The sequence below is a fragment of the Myodes glareolus genome, chromosome 23, assembly GCF_982192425.1.
Source record: "Myodes glareolus chromosome 23, mMyoGla1.1, whole genome shotgun sequence".
In the NCBI taxonomy this organism is placed as follows: Eukaryota; Metazoa; Chordata; class Mammalia; order Rodentia; family Cricetidae; genus Myodes; species Myodes glareolus.
Genome location: NC_142048.1, coordinates 49,946,857 through 49,967,166, shown reverse-complemented (window position 1 = coordinate 49,967,166; position 20,310 = coordinate 49,946,857). Strand labels below are relative to the sequence as shown.

Sequence of the window (20,310 nt, the reverse complement as noted above, 5' to 3'; positions counted from 1 at the left end):
GTGTTTCTGGGAATCACCAGATCTTCTAAAATCAAGGCCCAGATAGCACATTTTGCAGATCTGAGACCCTGGTCTTTTCATTCATTCTTCGTTAGCTAGAACTGTTACTCATACCTTTCATTTGATTCATTTATTTGCTGAAAATCATATGTTCATATTAGTTAGCAAGTAAAGTTACATATATTTATTATATAATATGGTATGTTTCCACAGGCCCACATTGTGGAACTGATAAATCAAAGTATTTCACCATGCATTTTTTCACTTATTCTTTTACTGTTTTCAAATAAATTTATTTATTAACAGAAGTCTGTGAAACCTGCCTGCTATGAAGGCAGTCTCTACTGGTAATACTTGAATGTATTTTTAGTCTCAGAACCAATTGCTTAAAATAGTTTATTGATGTCCTACCTTGAGGGAGTCAGGTTAAAAATAGATCCTGTTGCTGTTTTCCTCCATCCTGGAACATGCAGGAACAAGCCACACAGAAAGCACTGTGAGATATTCTTTAACACATCAAAGATGACACAAGGGCTCCCTCCACTGCCCCCAAGCCTTTGGGGCAGACACCCATGTGGAACCCATGATTTCTTCTTTCTCCAGGCAGAGGCCCAGCAGCCCATGCTGTGAACTCTCAGATTAAGCTAAGTTTAAGGTAAGTCTCCAAGAAGATATGAACCAAAGATCTGTCTGAGAGTTCATGATCACCTATTACTTTTAGTTAGTTACGCTAAACAGACTGGCAGAATTAATAGACTCAATGGACCAGGGCACATGCATTGTTTCTTTCTCTACCTGGAGAACAGCAGAGGTAGGGTGCAAAGCCATGAGGACCTACCTCTCAGAACAAGGGTGCTCCAGTTCTGTTCCAGGAAAGACATGAAGACTGTATCATGGAGTCAGTCAGCAGGGGTATAGATGATGGTAGTGGTACCAGGCAAAGCTGACATTCTTACCAGCTTCACTGTACCTACAAGAGGCCTTGAGTGTTGCCTAGAAACCCTGTGCACTGTAAGTTGTAGCCAGAGAGACTCCACCACCTCTGAGCATCTTGCTGTTGATTGGTTTCCCAACTCTTCTCTGAGGGCAATGGTTGGATCCCAGGAAACAGCCTGGAGAAATGGGGGAGGGAAAAGAAATGGAACTTGTCTGAATTTCTAGATATCAGTGAGTTTTGTAGACAACCCACTCAACAAATCCCACTCAGAGCTGCCCTCTTGGTTCAGGACAGGGAATACATTAGAACCACCTCACATACGCCAGGAAGATGGAGACCTCAGAAAAGAAAATCCTTCTACAAGAACTCAATTTAAATAGTAACAAAGAAAAGTGCATTTTTGTCATTCTATAGCTTAAATAGTACCAAAGAAAAGTCATTCTCTTTCATTCTAGAGTTAGGAAGGCTGGTGTTTGGGCACAGAATAGCAGGAATCTAGGCCTGCAAGTGTTTACCTCATTGCTACCACTCCTTTGGCTCCAACTTTAATGAGAAGAAATAAAGTAATCATGTCACCTTAAAATAAAAGAATTTGGAGATTTCCACAAGAATCTCAGTTAAATCCCCCACAATGGGCAGAGAGATTTGCTGTCTCCTCCAGCCCCTGACATCCTGTGCAAATAGTATAGGAAAGAAAGAGATGTGGGAGGCAGGATGTTGTCTCCTGCTGGGCAATTTGGTCCTTTATATCACGTTTAAGCAATGGTAAATTGGACTGACAGAGGAGTGCTCAAATATCACACATGATCTATGTTTGTGACAATGAAGAATTCTTGTAATGGTAAGAAATTTAGGATTTACTTGAAAAGCAAGTTTAAGTAGCTGTATTTAAGTCCAAATTTCATAGATGAACATAAGTTCCTAAAAAGGTGAAGTAGTTTGTCAAAGACTAGGAAAATCCTGAGGCAAAAGGCTAAATAGAAGATGTTTTATCCATTCTGAGATTGCAATGAAAAGAAGCAAACAATCCCGAACTACACAGATATTTTAATAAACATAACCAAAATCGTATGTTAATAAATAACAGAGAAAACAGAACTGTGAAACTGAGGTGTTGGAAGCCCCAGAACGGGAGGAGGCAATAGATGCACTGTGTTTGCTAAGGACAACAGGGACTTGGCTACAGGATGTAATGAATGATGGTTGGTGCTATGGAATAGAGGAATTTGACCACAGTGACTCACTTGAACAAACAAGTCGCCATAGCCCCAGGATTTCCTTGAATTCCAATGGCTGTTGCAACACTTGTATTCTCACTGTGGATCAGGATACAGTTTAAATATAAGGTGTGTTACAAGTTCAAGGCTGTGAAGTGGGGCACTGGAAACCAAAAGTATTGCTTACTGAAGGAAGCACAGTCCACAGTGCTTGTGCTCCCCAAAGTAGAAGGAAGGATATATTTCAATACATATTTCTACTGATTTTTAAAAATTAATTTTCATTGTAATATTAAAATTTCCATTTTAAGTACCTTCATGTTGCTGACAAGGTGTCACCTCAATTTGTCACCAGCGCTGCTTAATTTTGCAAAAAAATTGAAGGTCTTCTCATTAAAAAATACCAACTCATCTGTCCTTTCCTTCTTGCATGTTCGCTAGATAGGCTGCTTCCAGAAAGTTTAAGATGGGTCCTTCCACCTCAAAAGATCTGGGTTTGGGGTGGGTCTTTTCACTTTGAATTAAGTACCAAGCTGCTTGGTTTTTAGCTAATTTCAGATGTAGTCAGGTTGACAACCAAAAACAGCATTCACAGAAAAGCAGACAGAGAACATATCCCAATTATTGTGAATAAAGTTGTCATGTACATGTTTGTAGATCTATCCATTCTAGTCTTTACTTTCATTTCTTTTGCTTATAAACCAAGTAGAATTGTAGGCCATGTGGTAGTCACACACACACACATAATACACAAACAATACACAGTCCAAACACACACACACGATGTACACACACACACGACGTACACACACACATGACTTTGATGAATCTTCATACTCTTTCCCTAGTCTTGTGACATCCCACATTCTCGTGAGCAAGGCATAAGGAGCTAAATTTTTCCACATCCTCACTGACCCTGGTCATTTCTTTTCTTTTAAACAATGATTACTTGTGTGGGTTTCATGTGATATCTTGTAGTAGCAAATCATCCTAAGACCTATTTTTCAGTAGGTACATCCAATGCATTGCATTGCACATTTTAAGCAAATAAGTAAATACATGTGAGGTACACTCTGCCTTCTATAAGGAAACTATCAGAGAGTACAGAAGATAAACACGGAGGAACTTGCCTTATTGAGCCACCTTGTGGTTCTGCATCTATAAACTTCCTCTTTCAGTCTGTCTGGAGGTGGAAAACACCAGTTAGATTGATTCTTATAAAATTCTGAAAAGTTTTGGCAATTTTTCAAAACTTGGACTAGAAAGAGCTTGACAAATCCAAAAACTTCACGTGGCTATTAAGAATTAGTATGTCTTCTTCTGATGTTATGCAGGAAAATGGTCTAGTTTAAATTTTGCTTTTAAAATTTATTTTGAGACAGGTCTAATTCTGTAGCCCAGGCTGGCCTGTAACTCTGTCTCCTAAATGAGTAATCATATCTGGCAATCCTGCCACACCCATGGTGTTTCTGGGGAACACTGATACCCTTTACTACTACACACCAAAAGGACTCCTGCAGCTTTTGCTGCCCAGTGTGTTTTCTCACTGAACGTAGATTCCCTTCTTGGCATTTCCCTATGACATTGTCTCTCTACAGCTCAATCCTAATTGGCACAATTGTCCCAAAGTGTTTACACAACAAACGAACCTGAATCCTATGAAAACCTAAAATGTGTCCTTTGCTGATGTTGTGTGTGCATGTGCTGTGCCTGTGTGTGTGTGTGTGAGTGTGTGTGCATGAGTTCTAGAATAATAATCACCAACTTCTAAACAAACAAACAAAAATGTTCTGTCAATCATTAATAGTCTCATGATGAACATACTGACAAGAAGACAATAAGACAATCTATAACACAGTGATGTCATACCTTTCCCGGAGTCCCACAGTGAAGGACACTTTTTGGATAATTCAGTGTTCATTCTGGGTTTCTTACAAAAAAAAAAAGGAACTAGAGTCTGCTGGTAAGAAAGTCCTGTATAACATATAAAGTATGTTATGAGGAAATAGGCTTTTTAAAGATTATGAAATCTTTTTCAAAAATTAAAAAATTGGGCTGGAGAGATGGCTCAGCGGTTAAGAGCACTGACTGCTCTTCCAGAGGACCCGGGTTCAATTCCCAGCACCCACATGGCAGCTCACAACTGTCTGAAAACCCAGTTCCGGGGGATCTGACACCTTCACACCAATACACATAAAAAAAAAAAAAAAAAAATAAAGCTAAATAAACCATAAAAAATATTTTAAAAAAAAAAAAAAAAAACAAAAATTAAAAAATTGCAAAATCATCTACTTCCTAGTTTTCGCAATAAATTTAGGTCCCTAAAGTTAAAAACTCTAAGTATTAGGCATGATGGTTACCATTGGAAATAAAAAGATGAAAGGAAGCAATTATATATGAAAAATAAATAAAATAGTATGTATTTTTAAAGGAAAAACACATCAGGCATATATGTTTTCATTTTAAGGAGAACAAAAATATTTTTTAAAAATAAATAAACGTGTAAGTAATTCCAGAATAAGAAAAAAGTGAGATCCAAACTAAATAGAGAAGGATGCTACAGTGTGAAGAAGCTTCTGGAGGGGTAAATTGTGACCATGAGATGGATCTGCTCAGTAGGCAAGGCTCAAGCTGAACAGATGGGTATGAGAATTTCGTTTTCTTTTAATTTCCTGAATTGTTAGGTGTTTTTCACTCTTTGACTTTTTAGAGTCCCCACCACACAGCTCCCAAATAAGCCACATGGAGGATTATACTTTGTTGTAAGAACCTGCTTGTTTGTCCCCAGCTTCTCAGTCCTGAAATAATCACACGGAAATCATATTATTTGCAATACTGTTTGGCCAATACCTTAAGCGTATTTCTGGCTAACTCATATCCTAAACATACCCATCTCTATTAATCTGTGTATTGCCACGTGACTGTGGCTTACTGAGTAAAGTTCCATCCAGCATATGTCTCCGGTGGGGGCTACATGGCTTCTATTTTTTTTTTTATGAGAAAGTAATTTTATTAAATTATAAAAGTTTCCATTTCCGCCCCTCCTCCCAACACCCTCCCACTCCCCCAACTCCCTCTCCTCCTCCCTCTCCATCCCTAAGAGCAGTCAGGGTTTCCTGCCCTGTGGGAAGTTCAAGTTCCTCCCCCCTCCCTCCAGGTCCAGGAAGGTGAGTATCCAAACAGACTGGATCCCCAAAAATCCAGTATATGCAGAGGAAACAAGTCCCAATGTCATTGTCAATGGCTTTTCAGAAAGACTCCGGGCCAGCCACATTCAGAGAATCTCGTTGGATCACGTTCTCGTTCAGTCCCAGTCCAACTGGCCTTGGTGAATGCTCATTAGATCCATCCGTCCCCTTGTATTAGTGGGTGATCGCATCCCTCGCAGTCCTGATTTCCTTTTTCATTTTCTTCCTCCTTCTGCTCCTCATTTGGACCTTGGGGGGCTCAGTCCGGTGCTCCAATGTGGGTCTCCATCTGTATTGCTACATGGCTTCTCTTTGACTCCGCCTTCTTCCTCCCAACATTCAGTTTAGTTTTCCCTGCCTAGCTAAGTTCTGCCCTGTTATATGTCCAAAGCAGGTTCTTCATTCATTAATGGCAATCACAGCATACAGAGGGGAATCCCACATCAATACTTACTTAGCTTGCCTCATTTCTTGCCAACTTTTCTTAACTTATCTAGTCTACCTTTTGCCTCTGGTCTTTTATCTTTATCATATGTACCTGTCTCTACTTCTTACCTGTGGCTTGCTGTGTAGCTGGGTAGCTGGCTCCTGGAGTCCTCCTCTTTCTCGTACTCCACCATCTTCTCTTCCCAGATTTTTCCTATTTATTCTCTCTACCTGCCAGCCCCGCCTATCCTGTCTCCTGCCTTGTTACTGACAACTCAGCCCTTTATTAGACCAATCAGGTGTTTTAGACAGGCAAAGTAACACAGTCTCACAGAGTTAAACAAATGCAACCTAAAAGAATGCAACACATCTTTGCATCAGTAAACAAATGTTCCACAGCATAAATGAATGTAACACATCTTAAAATCACATTCCACAAAAGTTCTCCTGCCTTGTTTGTCTAAGACATCATACAGAAGGGGCTTTGCCTTTCCTATAGTCTGCCTAGGATATCCAGAATTGTTTGATCTTCTTTAAGAAGGAATATGAAATTAACTAGGCTTATCTAATATGCTGGATTGCAGGGTGAGCCTTTCAAATGCAGGTGGTGTCTCCTTAACTCCTACAGGATCCTTCCCCATGGCTGTGATACCTTCTCTCCTCTAGACCTATATTTTTATCCTGTTGCCTTCCTGAGAGCATCAAGTGCATCTAAAATGCAAATATAAAGAAATTCATGGAAAAACACTGGCATAGGCACAGTTCTATTGACCGCATTACCAGACTAGATATGAATTTTCAGACCTCTAATGGAAAATCTTGGGTTCATGAAACTGCTTGCCCGGTGTCAAGCATACCAGAACTGTATTGTTAAATAAATGAATGAACCATAAAGGTAGAGATCTTTAGGACTTTTATGATTGTTCTAGAATTTGGAAAGTCCTGTTAACAATTCTTGCCACAGCCATAAGATATTTGCAAATATCTTATGGTAGTCTCCAAATGGCAAGGTATGATCAGGGAAGTCCTGGACTTGGTTTCTTGGCACAGAAATCTTGCTAAGATTCTAGTGTTAGATTCTGTAGTACCAAGTGTGTGTGTATGTGTGTGTGTGTGTGTGTGTAATATATACACTATATGTGTATATATGATATATACAATGTGCATATTATATATGTATATATAGTATATGTGGCATGTATGTTATATATGTATATATAGTACATGTGACATTCATATCATATGTGTTTATAGTGTTGTGGCATGCATATTATATATGTATTTATAATATATGTAATGCACATATATATGTGTGCATATATTATACATGTGGGTAATATCAAAACTTTGACTAAAATGGTACTTAAAATGTGCCTAGATACTATTATTTTTATACTTACATAAATCAGCAGTTCAAATATAAAGATTTTGTGAAAATAATCAGTCCTACTGTGATCATGTTGAATAAATTCAGTGCTAAGCATAAATAAAGATTATTTTCTATAGAAAACTGTAGCTTTTCCTTATAAAATTTTACTCCCATATATTTCTTGAGGCTTTGCCATCCATCTATAAACTGGATGAAATCCTCCATTTTCTACCTTGCTTTTATACAAAGGCTTTCAGCACTGAAGGGCTGTTAAAATAGGTCACCCAAAGAGGTCCTCTGACTGTAAAAATCACTCTGTCACCACCAAAGCACCCTGCCAAAGGGACTATGGAAAAGTCCCAAAGGCAGGAGAAAGGGGTCAAGAGTGCACATCCAGATACGGGATATTATGGGGAGTCGGGATCCATGATTAGCATTACGGAAAAGTGAAGTGACTGTCCTTATTGTCCTAAGCCTGTCAAGATGTGGGAAAGGCTCCAAACAAGATCAGTAAAGGTAAACTGTGTGAATCAGGAAAAACCCAAGGTGGTCACCTACTGTTAATAACCCTTAAAAACATTCTCGATTTCAGGACACAGATTTGAGCAGATTAAAACCAATTAAATTAAATATGATTTACCATCCCAAAATTGCGAGAGAAAGGAAATCACAAAACCAGGAGCGATAGGAGCAACTAATTTTAATTTAAACCTCACGAGACAACAACACTGTAGAAGGGCACCACAGAAGATGCTGGTCAATTTTCTAACAACAACTGTTTACAGTTGTATAATGCAAGCCTTCAAAATGAAAACTTCACAAGTCATGACGAAACTGTCCAAAGACGTTTGAGCAGATTGTGAGACGATACTCACAATCACAATTACGGATCAGGAGTTCAGCTTATCAGCTAAAGGTAAACTCAGCACAGCTGAATGGCTGGAGAAGCCACTCAGATTGTAGCACAGAGAAGCAAGATTGAAAATAAGAATAAAAATATGAAGGGTGATGTCATCAAGTAGAAGCAAGGACTAAGAAGATGGTATGGGACAGTCTCAAGCAAATATGCAGCAGTCGGGGATGGGAAAAAAGAAACATTTGGAAATACAGTGATTGACGTTTGGAGGTGCCATTTAAAGGCAGTGATCTACAGATGTGAAAAGCACCAGGCACCTTAAGAGAACAATAGAAGGAAATTTTAACCTTGACTTACTGATTTTAAGCCACAGATCAATAAAAAAGAGAAGAGATCAAAGTAGCCGCTCATCACCAGCAGAGCCCAACACAGAGGAACTCCCACATCTTAGAGGACATAGTGGGGAAGGACGCAGCTGGTAGCAGGGCATGCACAAGCCTGAGCTTGCAGAGAATGCATGAGTGCAGAGGGTGTCTGCTAAAGAATTATGTGAAGGGTTTTGGCCTAACTACACACACACACACACACACACATGCACGCACGCACACACACATTCACACTTTAGCAAGAAATCATGAATGAATGAAGAACAGAAAACCTTTGGAAATAACAAGAGAGTTGAGTGGGGGCTTGAGAGATGACTCAGCTGTGAGGACCCGAGTTGGGTTCACAAGCACCCATGTCAGGTGGCTCAGAACTGCCTGTAACTCCTCCTCTAGGGGATTCACCGCCATCTTCTGGATTCTGTAGGTACCTGCACTCAAATATATGGACACATGTATATACACATAAAAAAGTAAAATAATTTTTTTAAAAAATAAGATACTAAAAAATAAAATGCAGAAGTGTTTAATACAATAGCTGATACAACAATAATAGTGACAATTCTCATGGATAACATGGGTAGAAGTTATATATTTCCCACTTGGAATTTATCTTTTTTATTTCAAAAAGAAAGGTTTCTCACTTTTGAGTGTTCAAACATGTTTTCTAATATCTTTGATCTATTAGTTGTCCAAGGGTGTTAATTTTCATATATCTGTAATTTTTCCTTCTACTGTTGGTTTCTAGTTTTCATTTATCATGGTCAGAAAAGACAAAAATTATTATTTTAGTCTTAATCCTAAAACTTGTCAACCAATATATTGTCTGTGCTGGAAAATAATCTGCCTGTTCTTGAGAAGTGTGTATTACGCTGGCAGTGGCTGTAACTTCTCTGTGTGTGTGTTTTGGGTTTATTTCTTCTACAGTGTTCTCTATAAGACTGATGTTTTGTTATTGGTCTGTCCTTGTTGAAAGCAGGGTATTGGAGTCTGCTACCATTAGCACATGGCTGTCCACTTCTCCTGTCAACTCTGTCATTATTTGCTGTATATGTCTAGATATTCTGATGTTGTTTGCGTAGATGTTTAAAACAATTATCATTTCTTTCCTTCACCAGTCATTGGGTCATAATGGCCTCTGCATTTCATGATTGTTTTTTATTTAGAGTTTAGCTGGTCTGATATAAGTGTAGTCATTTTTCTTTTATATTTTTATTACCATTTTCATGAACTACTTTTTCATTTCTTAACTATCAGCCAACAAATGTCCAAAATACAAAATGAGGCTCTGGGGATGGTATATTTTTATACATTCGGCTGTCCCATGTCTAGATGGAGAAGTCTAATTCATTTACTTTTAGAGTAATTATATGGACTAGATATTGGGAATTTGTTCATTGTTTTGACTTGTAATTTTAAATTTATTTTGCTCTTAATTCCTTGAAGTTAGCATCAATGACTAAGTATGGTAAGAGTAATTTCCTTTAAACTATAAGAAAATCATAACAGGTTCCTAATATATAAATGAATAAAATGGATAATCAATCAAGAGAAAAGAGGAAAAGACATAAAAATTCTGATTCAGCCACTTCCCAAGACACTTCTTATAATGATTCATTGAGGAAAGCCCCTTGGCTCTCATGTACCCAAGGACTGTGTTAGGCTTAGCAGTGTGAGAGCCAAAAACATAAGATTCTGTCCATCATGGGACTCCACCGTCATCTGCAGAGACGTGAATCAGCAGGGTCATCCCAGAGGTATTTGACAGCTCTCATTGGTCCAGGTGAGTAGGGCCAGCCCTCAGCGAGAGCAAATCGAAAGAGAGAGAACAGTGGCCGGGTGGGGTGAAGATGTCATATATTTCTAGAAACATGAACAACTGTATTCTAAGAGAGAAGAGACCCCGTAAGGACGATCTTAAGAGGTAAGCAAAGGTTTGTATTCCTTTTAGGCATTTGGGCAATCCTCTGATTACTGTGAAATAGATTTTGAGTTCAGGGAGGAGGTCATATAGTTACATGAGAGTAACTAAAGACAGTGGCACAAGCTAACAGAGGTTTTTCATAGAACAAAATCATAAAATTTGTCATAGTCACTTTTACTATCTTTGTTTCGATTCTTTCCTAATCCTTGGTCCATTAGGTGCTAACAAAAGAAATACTGTCAGCTATGCAGCAAATGCTGTTAAGCATTGTTTGATTCATGGCTACTCATTGCTGTATATTTTAACTGGCAGTATTGACACAATTGGGCATTCCTTCTATGTTCGGTTGTGCTGATTAAACATGTAAACGAGGACACTGTATTTTGTTCAACATTATCATTGTTTATCTCTTCCAGGGACTTGGAGGCATTTTCCACTGAAGTTGGTGCCATGAAATTACTTTACCTTCTCATCTCAGTTGTCCTTTTTATCTCTCAAGTCACGGCAGGTAAGCCCTATCGGGCATCTGCCTGTATGAGTTCCACTTCCCTAAGGATGCTTCCAGGGAACAATAACCAGGGTAGGGCAGAAAGAAGTTAAAGGGAGAGTCTTACAAATCATGTTTTCACACTACCCTTGAACTGTGACGAAATGCTGACACCTAGGAAGAAGAGGGAAGAGGCTTTTCCCAACCATTCTATTGACTCTCTCATTGGCCTCTACTGATGGAGGTAGCCTTAAACAGAGCAGATTTCACCATTAGCTGCAAAGTCAGGAAGACAAATCTCAGACTTTTTATTAGGAAAAGACATTCATACAATTGGAACCTTGGTTTTTTGGAGGAAAAATAGGCAATTGTTTTCCGTATCTTGAGAAAAGCGTGCCAGGTGTGAGATGAAAGGGAGACAGGTTTGAGGTTTGACTTTCAACCTAGTGTTTATCCTGTATGTCGTGCTGAGGGGTTGTTGGTCATGGCAGAGCTTAAAGGCCTTCGGAGAACTTTGATTCCTTGGTTGTGGAGGTCATTGAGAATTTGGATCTTGATGCCTACAGCAAGTTAGGTGTCATCCACCTCCTTGGTACTTCTGATCCCTGACCCCTTTCTCCCATTATCAACCCTTTATATAAACACATATAAATATATACTTCCTGTTAAAGGTTCATTGTGATTCAGAAGACAACAGCCTGGAGTAGTACCTTCCTTCATCCATGATCTGTCACTTTACATGCGGTAGTTTATTAACAATGACCCACTGGGAGTAAGTAATCATGTTGTTGGGTCGCTCAAAACAGTGATGCTGACTCAATTTCCTTGCTGAGCTAGTTTTCAGTCAAGGAGATGATAAACCATGAGGGGCTCTCCTGTGGAAGAACAGGCAGAGCTCTCAGCAGTTTCCATGATGAGACACCTGCTTACAGCATTTGGGTCGATGTGAGTTGTGCCCAGGAAGAGCAAGGTGATACTGCAAAGTTCCTGAGTTACCCTGGAGTGGTGACGACCCAGGATCCCATGACAGGCACACATTGGAGGGGTCTCTGCTACAAGCCTACCTCCAGTCACTTCCCTTTCAGTATGTGCACAGAATGGTGTCATGGTTGGTTCGCGGTTGGTTCATGGAAATGGGACTGAGGCCAGGTTAGGCTGCCATGGGATGGGTAGATTTTGCATTCAGCTCTGGTATTGGTTTCACATAGCCCAGAAAGCTACTCTGAGGCTGGTGAGAGTCACCTCTGGGACATCTGCTATCTGAGTTCTGAAGCTGGTAGCTTCTACTGATGGTTGATAACAGACGAGCCAGGGAGCACCTAGCTGCTCACTCAGTATGAGCTTTCCTTTTCCTCCAAGAAAGAGGCAGGCAAGAAGCCAAATCCAACTTTGAGTAAGGTGCAATTTATTTTTCCGCTCAGAAAACCTCCACCTCATATTGTGTCTGTCATTCTGAGTCTTTTACTCAAAAATTAGTTTAGATCTACAATATCATCTTCTTATGATGCATATTGCCAAGCATGGATTTATAAGTCTGAGACTTGTGTACAGATTTTGAATTATTGTGCCTCAAAAGGTTTCAAGCATATCATATATCTTCACATATTTGAGTATCTGTGTCAATACAATCCTTTTTGGGAACCAAGCTATGATATTATGTTCTCAATAGTATCTTTTCCTGAGAAGATGAAATCATAAAGTCTTAATTGCTTCAAAACAGCATTTTTGAGAAGTTCTATGAAAGAACCCCAGTGTTACCACTGAGTATATGAGTTCCATGATATGGTGGTCCTATAGGAATATTTCAAGATTCTTATCCTTCAAATTACAACTCAAATATTTTCATTTATAACCATCTCCTGAAGGCTGTAAACAGGAAGGAGAGACTGAGTGGAAAGATTCGGCACAGAGGGAAGGCACCTTCATCCACGGTGAGTCCATGGGTTCCTGGTCATGCTGGATGGTGTCAATTCCTGCCCAGGGAGCTTGAGAATTTCTACCTAAAGCAGCTTATTTTCCTTCTACAGATTCTGAGCATCATTACTGTGATTCTCTCATAAGTGTGTGCCTGAGGAGGAAAACAAATTGTACCCGAATGCCAGGGTTGTGCCCTGGCAGGAGCTTCTGCTGTGTGAGAACCATGACCTGAGGAATCCATTTCCTATCCTTCTTGAATTATATCAGACACTGAGACCACGCTGTGTCATTCTCTTCATTCATTTAATAGTGTTTGAATAACTGTTGAGTACTTCATGTATATCAGAACAGTGCTAGTGAGCTGGAGTCATAATCTAATGTCAACTTTAATAAGAAACTTGCAGGCATAAAAAATGTATCCATAGGTAGATCATAGGTAAGTCATGCCTGAGCAGAATCTTCAATATTAAGGACTCTCTAGGCAAGGTTGAAGCAATATATTTTCTGATGTGAAGGAAGAATATGTATACCTTTCATGCCTGAATTATGACTCCCATCATAATTTGAGGGAATTTGGGAACTAAAACATAAGAGACGAAGTTTGCAAAGGAATAGTCGACATTTGTAGAACTTCAGCTGCTAAGCTAAATGCATTTATCTTTTTACTATAAGTAAAGTAACAATGAAGAATATTTAGTGATGGGAAGAAAGATTGGAAGAGAGAGGGTAGAAACATAGAAGTCAGTTAAATGCACAACTTCAATGGGAACATTTGGGGACTTAAGGTATGAATTAAAACAGTGCCAATTGCACATAGCTGGGCTTAGTAAAGAGCCAAACATGGTGGACCATGACAGTAATCCCTGTAGTTGGAGGTGGAAACAGCAAATCAGGAGGGTTAAAGTCATCCTCAGTGGCATAGTTTGAAGTTAACTTGGACCACACAAGACCCTGTATCAGAAAAAATAAAAGGCAAAAAAGAAAAGGGAGACCTGAAGTGACAACATGAGGGGGTTGGTCCTTGGAGATGTGGAATCTTGATGGGGGAAGACTTGATGAATAATGGACTCTTCTGGGAAATTATAGTTCTTTGAGTATTAAAGTGTAATTTAGGCAGGAGGTGGTTATTTAAGAGACTCTGGTACTCACCTTGTGTGGCAGATGAACAGTATTAATCCAGGAGAACAAAAGGGTGGCAGAGTATTGGGGGAGGGGTTGTTATCCTCTTGAACACCAACACTGAAGACATGGACACAGGTTAGACATCAAAAAAGGCACTACAGAACAGTATAGAGCACACACGTTCCAGGGGTTAAAGGCACCAAAGAAAGCGGGTGATGAAAGTCAGCGAGGGGTCTGAGGTGCAACCTGTGGGGGTTTTGCTTAACCATCCTGGTAAACTGCTCTCCTATGTCAATTTCTTCAGCATCACAAATTGCTGTAGAGCCATGAGGTTAAAAATATCTTGGTAGTATCTTCAATTCCTACGTCCCCTACTCTAGCCATGCATGCCCAACTTGAATTTAGATTGAGCATAGCATTTGGCCTCCGAGACTCCATCTTCTCTGTGGCAGCAGTGGACTTTTAGAGGGTGGAATTTTTTTCTTACTGTCTCCAGATTATAGAGAGCAGACACTTCAGGACTGTTCACATGCCCTACTGGTAATCACTGATGAATCCTTGGTGCTCTGGGAAAGGGAGAGATTCTGAATCTCCTTAGGTCACCAGCCAGAATGTAGTTCCCCGAATTATAGAAAATGATTTACACTAAGGGGGAGATGGCTCAGTGGAATAGATGGCCCTGTTTTACAGTTGTGAGCCCCGAGTTTGAATCACTGGACCCACATAAAAGTGAATGTAGGGACCAGTTCTTGTAACCTTACCACTAGGAAAAGTCAGAGGTGCAGGATCTCCAGGGCTCACTAGCCAGCCAGTGTAGCTGAAATGGAGTGTGCTAGAGGAAGATGCCTCGTGCAACCTCTGACTGACACACACACACACACACACACACACACACACACAACATGAACACACATATACACATATGTAACCCTACACACACACAGTGAAAAAACAAATCAGGTCCATAATTACTGATTACATCTTTGTATTTACTCCTCTAATATTAGAGGACATTTTACATAATCTGAAACCTCTGTCTGCTTTAATGTATCAGTGACTTCCTGTTTAACTAGACATTTCTTCAGTAGAAGATTAGTTTCTCAGAGGCCGCTCTGCCAGCTTCCTAAAGATGCACGGAGACAGTCGCTGCTGCATCTCAACTGTACAGATATTCATGTAACTCATTGTCTGAGTCACTGGGTTTTTTGTTTGTTTGTTTTCAAGATGGGGTTTCTCTGTAGCTTTAGAGCCTGCCCTGGAACTAGCTCTTATAGACCAGGCTGGCCTCAAACTCACAGAGATTTGCCTGCCTCTGCCTCCCGAGTGCTAGGATTAAAGGCGTGCGCCACCACCACCCAGCTTAGGCACTGTTTTATTGCTGCTAAGAAACACCACGACCAAGGCAACTTATAGAAGAAAGCATTGAACCAGAGGTCTTGTGCACGGCTTCAGAGGGTTGGTGCGTGATCCTCATGGTGGGGATCTTGGCAGCAGGAAAGCAGCATTGCTCTGGAGCACAAGATTCACAAGTTAGAGGTTGGGTGGGGTGGGGCGGGATAAGACTGGGTCTCATGTGGGCTTTTGTCATCAAAAAGCCTTCCTCCAGTGACACTCCTAACAAGGCTATGGCCCCTAATCCTTTCCAAGCAGCTCCAGTAACTGGGGACCAAGCATTCAAACACATGTGTCAACAGGGGCTCTCCCCCAATGCAAGTCACCACACCCAACTGTTTCAATGCTGAGTCTCATTGACAAGTTTGCTCAGCCTTGTGTTTCAATTCCACAGATGTTCTGGTTCAGGCTTTCCTCAAATTGAACTCCTTACCTTCACTGAGATGAGAAAGGCAGCAGGAAGTGGGAATTTCAGAATCAAGCTCCCTTGTTTTTAGCCCCGAGATTTCAGTCAGGTTTCCTTGTTGCTTTTGCAAACCTGTGAGAGCCTTTTATTTCTTGAATAGGAGGCCAAGAACCTGGAAACACTGGACCCCGGCCCCCAAACCACCACATTCTCCCATTTCAAGCTCACTGGCATTTCCCGTAAAATTTACATATTGGGAAGAGTACATATGCTTTATGATGTCTTTATTACATGGAAATCAGAGCAGGTGCCAACTCTCAGGCTGAACTGCGCATGTCAGTGAGCTGCTGTTAAACCCTGCAACAGTGTTTGTACCGACTTTTGCATTCAGCAGGCAGAATGGAGCATCCGTGGGTTTTCTGATTCTTGCAAAGGCCACCCATTCTCTCACATTGTTGATATCTCAAATTTCGTTTGTTCCCTGTAAGAGAAAGGGAAAGAAGCGGTGAAGAAACAAATACAGCTTCATCCAAACAAAGATACAATAATTTATTGGACCTAGCAAGGGTGGGCGAAAAAGTCCACAAGACCCCTACTAACTTTCTAATGGAGCAGGTGTATCCATTTTCTCATTCCCAGACTGTTACAAAGAATGTTAGACGAGGAAGCTCATTTGATGATTTCAGTGTTGTTGAACGAGACAGCAGGAAGCCAGCCTGGCTTACTCGCTCACTCTATATGGCTGTCTTTATGAGAAAGACAGAGCTGACTTGTGGTAACTGAGGCCATGCAGCCACTGAAGCCTGGTTTTTGTTGTTGTTGTTGGTCTGTTTGTTTGTTTGCTGTTTTTCTTTTTTTTTTTTTTCTTGGTCCATCCTAAAGTCTGTGGTGCCTGTATCTTAGTTTCGTTTTCATGTGAAGATGCTTGGGTCAGAGAAAACACCGCACCTGATTGTGTTCCTAGACTTTGAGTGTGATTCACTTCCCTGCACGTGTCCTTTATAAAGCCTTCCTAAAATGTCTTCCTCCTAGACAGTCAAAACTTTCCTAGTTAGCAGCAAAGATCAGGCGACACACAGCAAGCAAGTGACAGAAGTGGTGTGCTGCTGACAGCCGAGCGCTGTGCCTCCCGTGTGTGGTCTCATACACAGGCACATAATGAGTGTCAGCTGTCCTATGCCCCGGTGAGTTAGCCTAGGGAGACTGAAGCCGTGGAGAGAGTAGGGTGAGTAGAGAGAACCGGAATCTTGACTGAAAATCAAGAAAGGCCGAGAATGAAGGACAGTCATGAGTAAATGCTGGGTCTTGTTTCTATCGAGGTCTGCGGCTTTCCAAGGTGCTATGTTGTGATGGAGAGCACAGCAACCGGGAATGAGAGACCTCAGATCTAAATATAGCTACACTGCCACTGTAGGAAGAAAACAAAAACCAACATGCAGAGACAGTCATCTGCTTCTATCTGTAGCCCCCTCCACAATCATATCTATCATCAATGAATATACCCATCATCCACTTATCATCTATAAGCTGTCAATCATCTGTCCATATCCCCTTCCCCCTTTCTCCTCCATTAGGCTCTTCAAAAATGGTTCTGGTTCTCTGTTGTCTTGACATAAAAGATATGATGGTCTTATCTTTTGCCAGAGGTATAGCTATGAGCCTAGTCAGTGTGTTTTGAATAGAAACACTGCCTAGTGGGTTCTTAACTGCTAGTGTGAAACTCTTTGGATGCCCTTCCCTTTTGCACTGGGCAGTAACACCCGTGATGGTGGCTGTTGCATGAGCCTGGACTGAGCAGAGCACCCCAGTCACCTGAATGGATTTACACCTCACCGAGGAGGAATCCCTGTGTTCTTGTTAGATGCTAAGACTGGGGACATAGTTTCTCCATACAAGATCACCCAGTAAAAATGAGACCACTTCATTAAATCTGAATTTTTAGGCAGCTAAGAACTAAGCTTTTAGAATAAGCACACTTTAAACATTGCATGACCATATTCACACCAAAATTTCAATTTTTGTTTGCCTAAAGCATAATAAATAAATTTATTGTCTAGGATTGTTGGAAATTTAATAGTATTTTAATAGCAGAATTAAACCATTTTTACTTGTAAATTTTGCCAAGTATAGTCTCTGTCTTAATGTAGGTTATGTCATTTCTACATCTCAGCTATAAAATATTCTGTATCTATTGATGCAAAGAGTAAATTAGCTGTTGTATGTTTGAAGCCTGTACTGTGGTGTGGTGGTGTACATCTTCAATCACAGGATTCAGGAGGGAGAGTGATCTGAGTTTGAGGCCAGTCGGGTCTACATAGTGAGTTTCTTGCCAGCCAGAGCTCATAATATCTGAAAAATCTGTGTGTTTAAAAAAAAAAATGAGGCATTTGAGGCTAGAGAGATGGCTTGGCAGTTAAAAACACCATTCTTCAAAACACACAGGTTTGATCCCCAGCACCCATATCAGGCTGATTACAACCACATGTAATTCCAGGTTTGGGGAGTCCAATGCCTCCTCCAAAGACATCATATTTAAAGGGAAAATGGATGGACTTGGTGTATGGAAAGCACCACACAATCTTAAAAAGAAAAAAAAATAACACATGTTCTACCTCTTATGCAGTTATGTAGAATCTCTCTCTCTCTCTCTCTCTCTCTCTCTCTCTGTGTGTGTGTGTGTGTGTGTGTGTGTGTGTGTGTGTGTGTGTGTGTAGAAATGTACTTGTGGGAATGGTAGAACAGGAACAGAATACGCAAGACTGAGAAAGGACTGAATGCAGGCGGTAGACATGAGACAACGAAGAGGATATAAACCCTTTTCTGGTTCTCATCCTGTCATGTGTGTGGGGTTTTTTTTTTGGCTTCAGTAATGGCTAAGTGTGTAAAATATATTCAGTTTTGAAAGTGTAAGATTTAACGTAAAGCTCCACAGCGTTTGTCCTGAATGCCTATTCTAACTGGATAGAGCTCAATGAGTCGTCTAGACCTTGGGTCTGACTAATGTTGATGTGTGCTGTTTTTATTTATTTGCAAGGCTTTTTAAATAAATAAAGTTAAAAATAAAATAATAATATTTAAATTTTTTAGGAATGGTGTTTGGGAAGAGAAAGTGGCCATGATCATTTGGCATTTCTGCTGTTTGTGTTGGTGCTGCTGTTTTCATTCCCATGAAGTGATTTGTAATCTGAACAGCACATCAAAATATTGCCTGTCACAATTATTAATTATTACTAGGTAAAGAACTTAGGGATGTCTTTTTTTTATTTCTTTACGCTTCTCTTTGTAAAGTGTTTCCTGCACACCGCCTTCGTTCCTCCCCTATCACGGTGATAAAAGTAACTGAAGGAGGCAGCAGCCTTCAGTTTAGCTCACAGTTTAAGCTACTCATCAGCCTGTGAAGTCCATGGACAGGAGCTTCAGGGAATTGGGAGTTGGCCGTGTTGCACTGAAGAAGCAGAGGGGCAAATGCATGCCTATTAGTGCTCAGCTTACATCATCCTCTCTGATACAGTCCAGGATCCATTGCCTGGGAAGCACAAGGCTCTTCCCAACAGTTAATGTAATCAAGATAATCCCTGACAGACATACCTAGAGGCCCCTCATCTACACCATGCTGACTCTGTCAAGCTGACAGCTCCAGTAACCGATACTTTATACTTTTTATAACTGTGTCGTATTCTTAGTATCTATTTCATTTCGTGCCTGAATTATGAGTTTGTTTGGTTTAACTCCAGGCTCCGAAGTCATCTACTCCCTCACCCATCCAGCTGGGTTCACAGCTTACCTGACACTGTCTGAGAAAGACATATAAGAAAGAGAAAAAGAAGAAACAGCAGCCTCATGGTGAGAAGTGAGTTCCTGGCATGGAAGGAGGGAGTGGCAGTGTCCGAGTGCGTTGACTCCTTCTTCAGAGCACATCAACAGCAGCAGGTGTCCTGGGGGAGCTGGAATGATTCAGCTAGAAGGAAAGCGTATAGTCTCAGTGCAGATGTGCAAATAGGACCGCGGTGTGACTGGGAATGTCTTACCAATGGAACTCATGATTACAGACCCAAGCTGCCCTGTCAAAAACAGAAGCATTTAGCTGAGCCTGCCAGTACACATTCTTAATCCAGTGCTTAGAAAGTAAAGGGCAGAAGGATTGGGAGTTGAAGCCAGTCTGCATGATACAGTGGGTTGCAGGACAGCACAGGCTACATGGTGAGAACCTGTCTCAAGAAAATCAAAAGAAGCAAGCAAAAAAAATATCAAAAAACAAACAAAAAAAAAACCCACCCTACATGGGGCTTATACTAAGTCAGGATTTTCCAAGGGGTTTCATTTCTACTCATGATTTGAAGGACTTGTGTTTAGTTTTTATTTTATTTTGTTTGTTAAGACAGAGTCTCTCTATGTAACACTGACTGACCTCAAGCTTGTTGGGTTGACCAGACTGGCCTTGAACTTGTAGTGATTCATTTGTCTCTATCTCTCAGGTGCTGGGACTACAGGAACACACACACACACACACACACACCCTCCCCCCAAGAAACTAAAAATGAGAAGAGACTTTGTAAATGGAAACTCCCATCTCTGCTTATTGAGTTTCAATGTTGTGCTAGCCAATTGAGAAAGGCTGCTCCTGCACAGGTTCAGCTGTCCCCACAGCCACTCTTGTATTGCCCACAGCTGGTGAAGCATGCAGGG

At 40.6% G+C, this 20,310-nt stretch overlaps 2 protein-coding genes across 4 annotated transcripts in view; one reads left to right on the top strand and one right to left on the bottom strand.

The window, feature by feature from the left end:
- The first annotated feature begins 447 nt into the window (after positions 1-447).
- On the top strand, positions 448-12,983 carry LOC146890553 (uncharacterized). 3 transcript variants are annotated; one of them, XM_087900950.1, is made up of 4 exons: positions 448-655; positions 10,717-10,808; positions 12,653-12,718; positions 12,797-12,983. In XM_087900950.1, exons 2-4 carry the CDS (start codon positions 10,751-10,753, stop codon positions 12,934-12,936), a joined length of 264 nt encoding a protein of 87 aa, XP_087757076.1. In that variant the 5' UTR covers positions 448-655; positions 10,717-10,750; the 3' UTR covers positions 12,937-12,983. The 3 variants fall into 3 exon arrangements, with proteins under 3 accessions (XP_087757076.1, XP_085536697.1, XP_085536698.1); XM_085680571.1 differs by lacking the exon at positions 448-655 and adding an exon at positions 10,149-10,300; XM_085680572.2 differs by lacking the exon at positions 448-655 and adding an exon at positions 10,162-10,310.
- Positions 12,984-15,891: 2,908 nt separating this feature from the next.
- The window catches only part of LOC125414473 (beta-defensin 33-like), a 7,644-nt gene continuing 3,225 nt past the window's right edge, over positions 15,892-20,310 (bottom strand). The window contains exons 2-3 of the mRNA XM_048456512.2: positions 19,409-19,582; positions 15,892-16,105 (exon numbers count right to left, since the gene is read on the bottom strand). Coding sequence (XP_048312469.1) covers positions 15,975-16,105; positions 19,409-19,466 — 189 coding nt within the window. The 5' untranslated portion in view covers positions 19,467-19,582 and the 3' untranslated portion in view covers positions 15,892-15,974. The remainder of the gene's footprint in view (positions 16,106-19,408; positions 19,583-20,310) is intronic.

Coding starts and splice junctions, on each gene's coding strand:
- LOC146890553 (XM_085680571.1), top strand. CDS start 10,227: ATGTCATATATTTCTAGAAACATGAACAACTGTATTCTAAGAGAGAAG. Junction 10,809..12,652: donor TATCTCTCAAGTCACGGCAG/GTAAGCCCTATC, acceptor CATCTCCTGAAG/GCTGTAAACAGGAAGGAGAG. Junction 12,719..12,796: donor GGAAGGCACCTTCATCCACG/GTGAGTCCATGG, acceptor TACCTAAAGCAG/CTTATTTTCCTTCTACAGAT.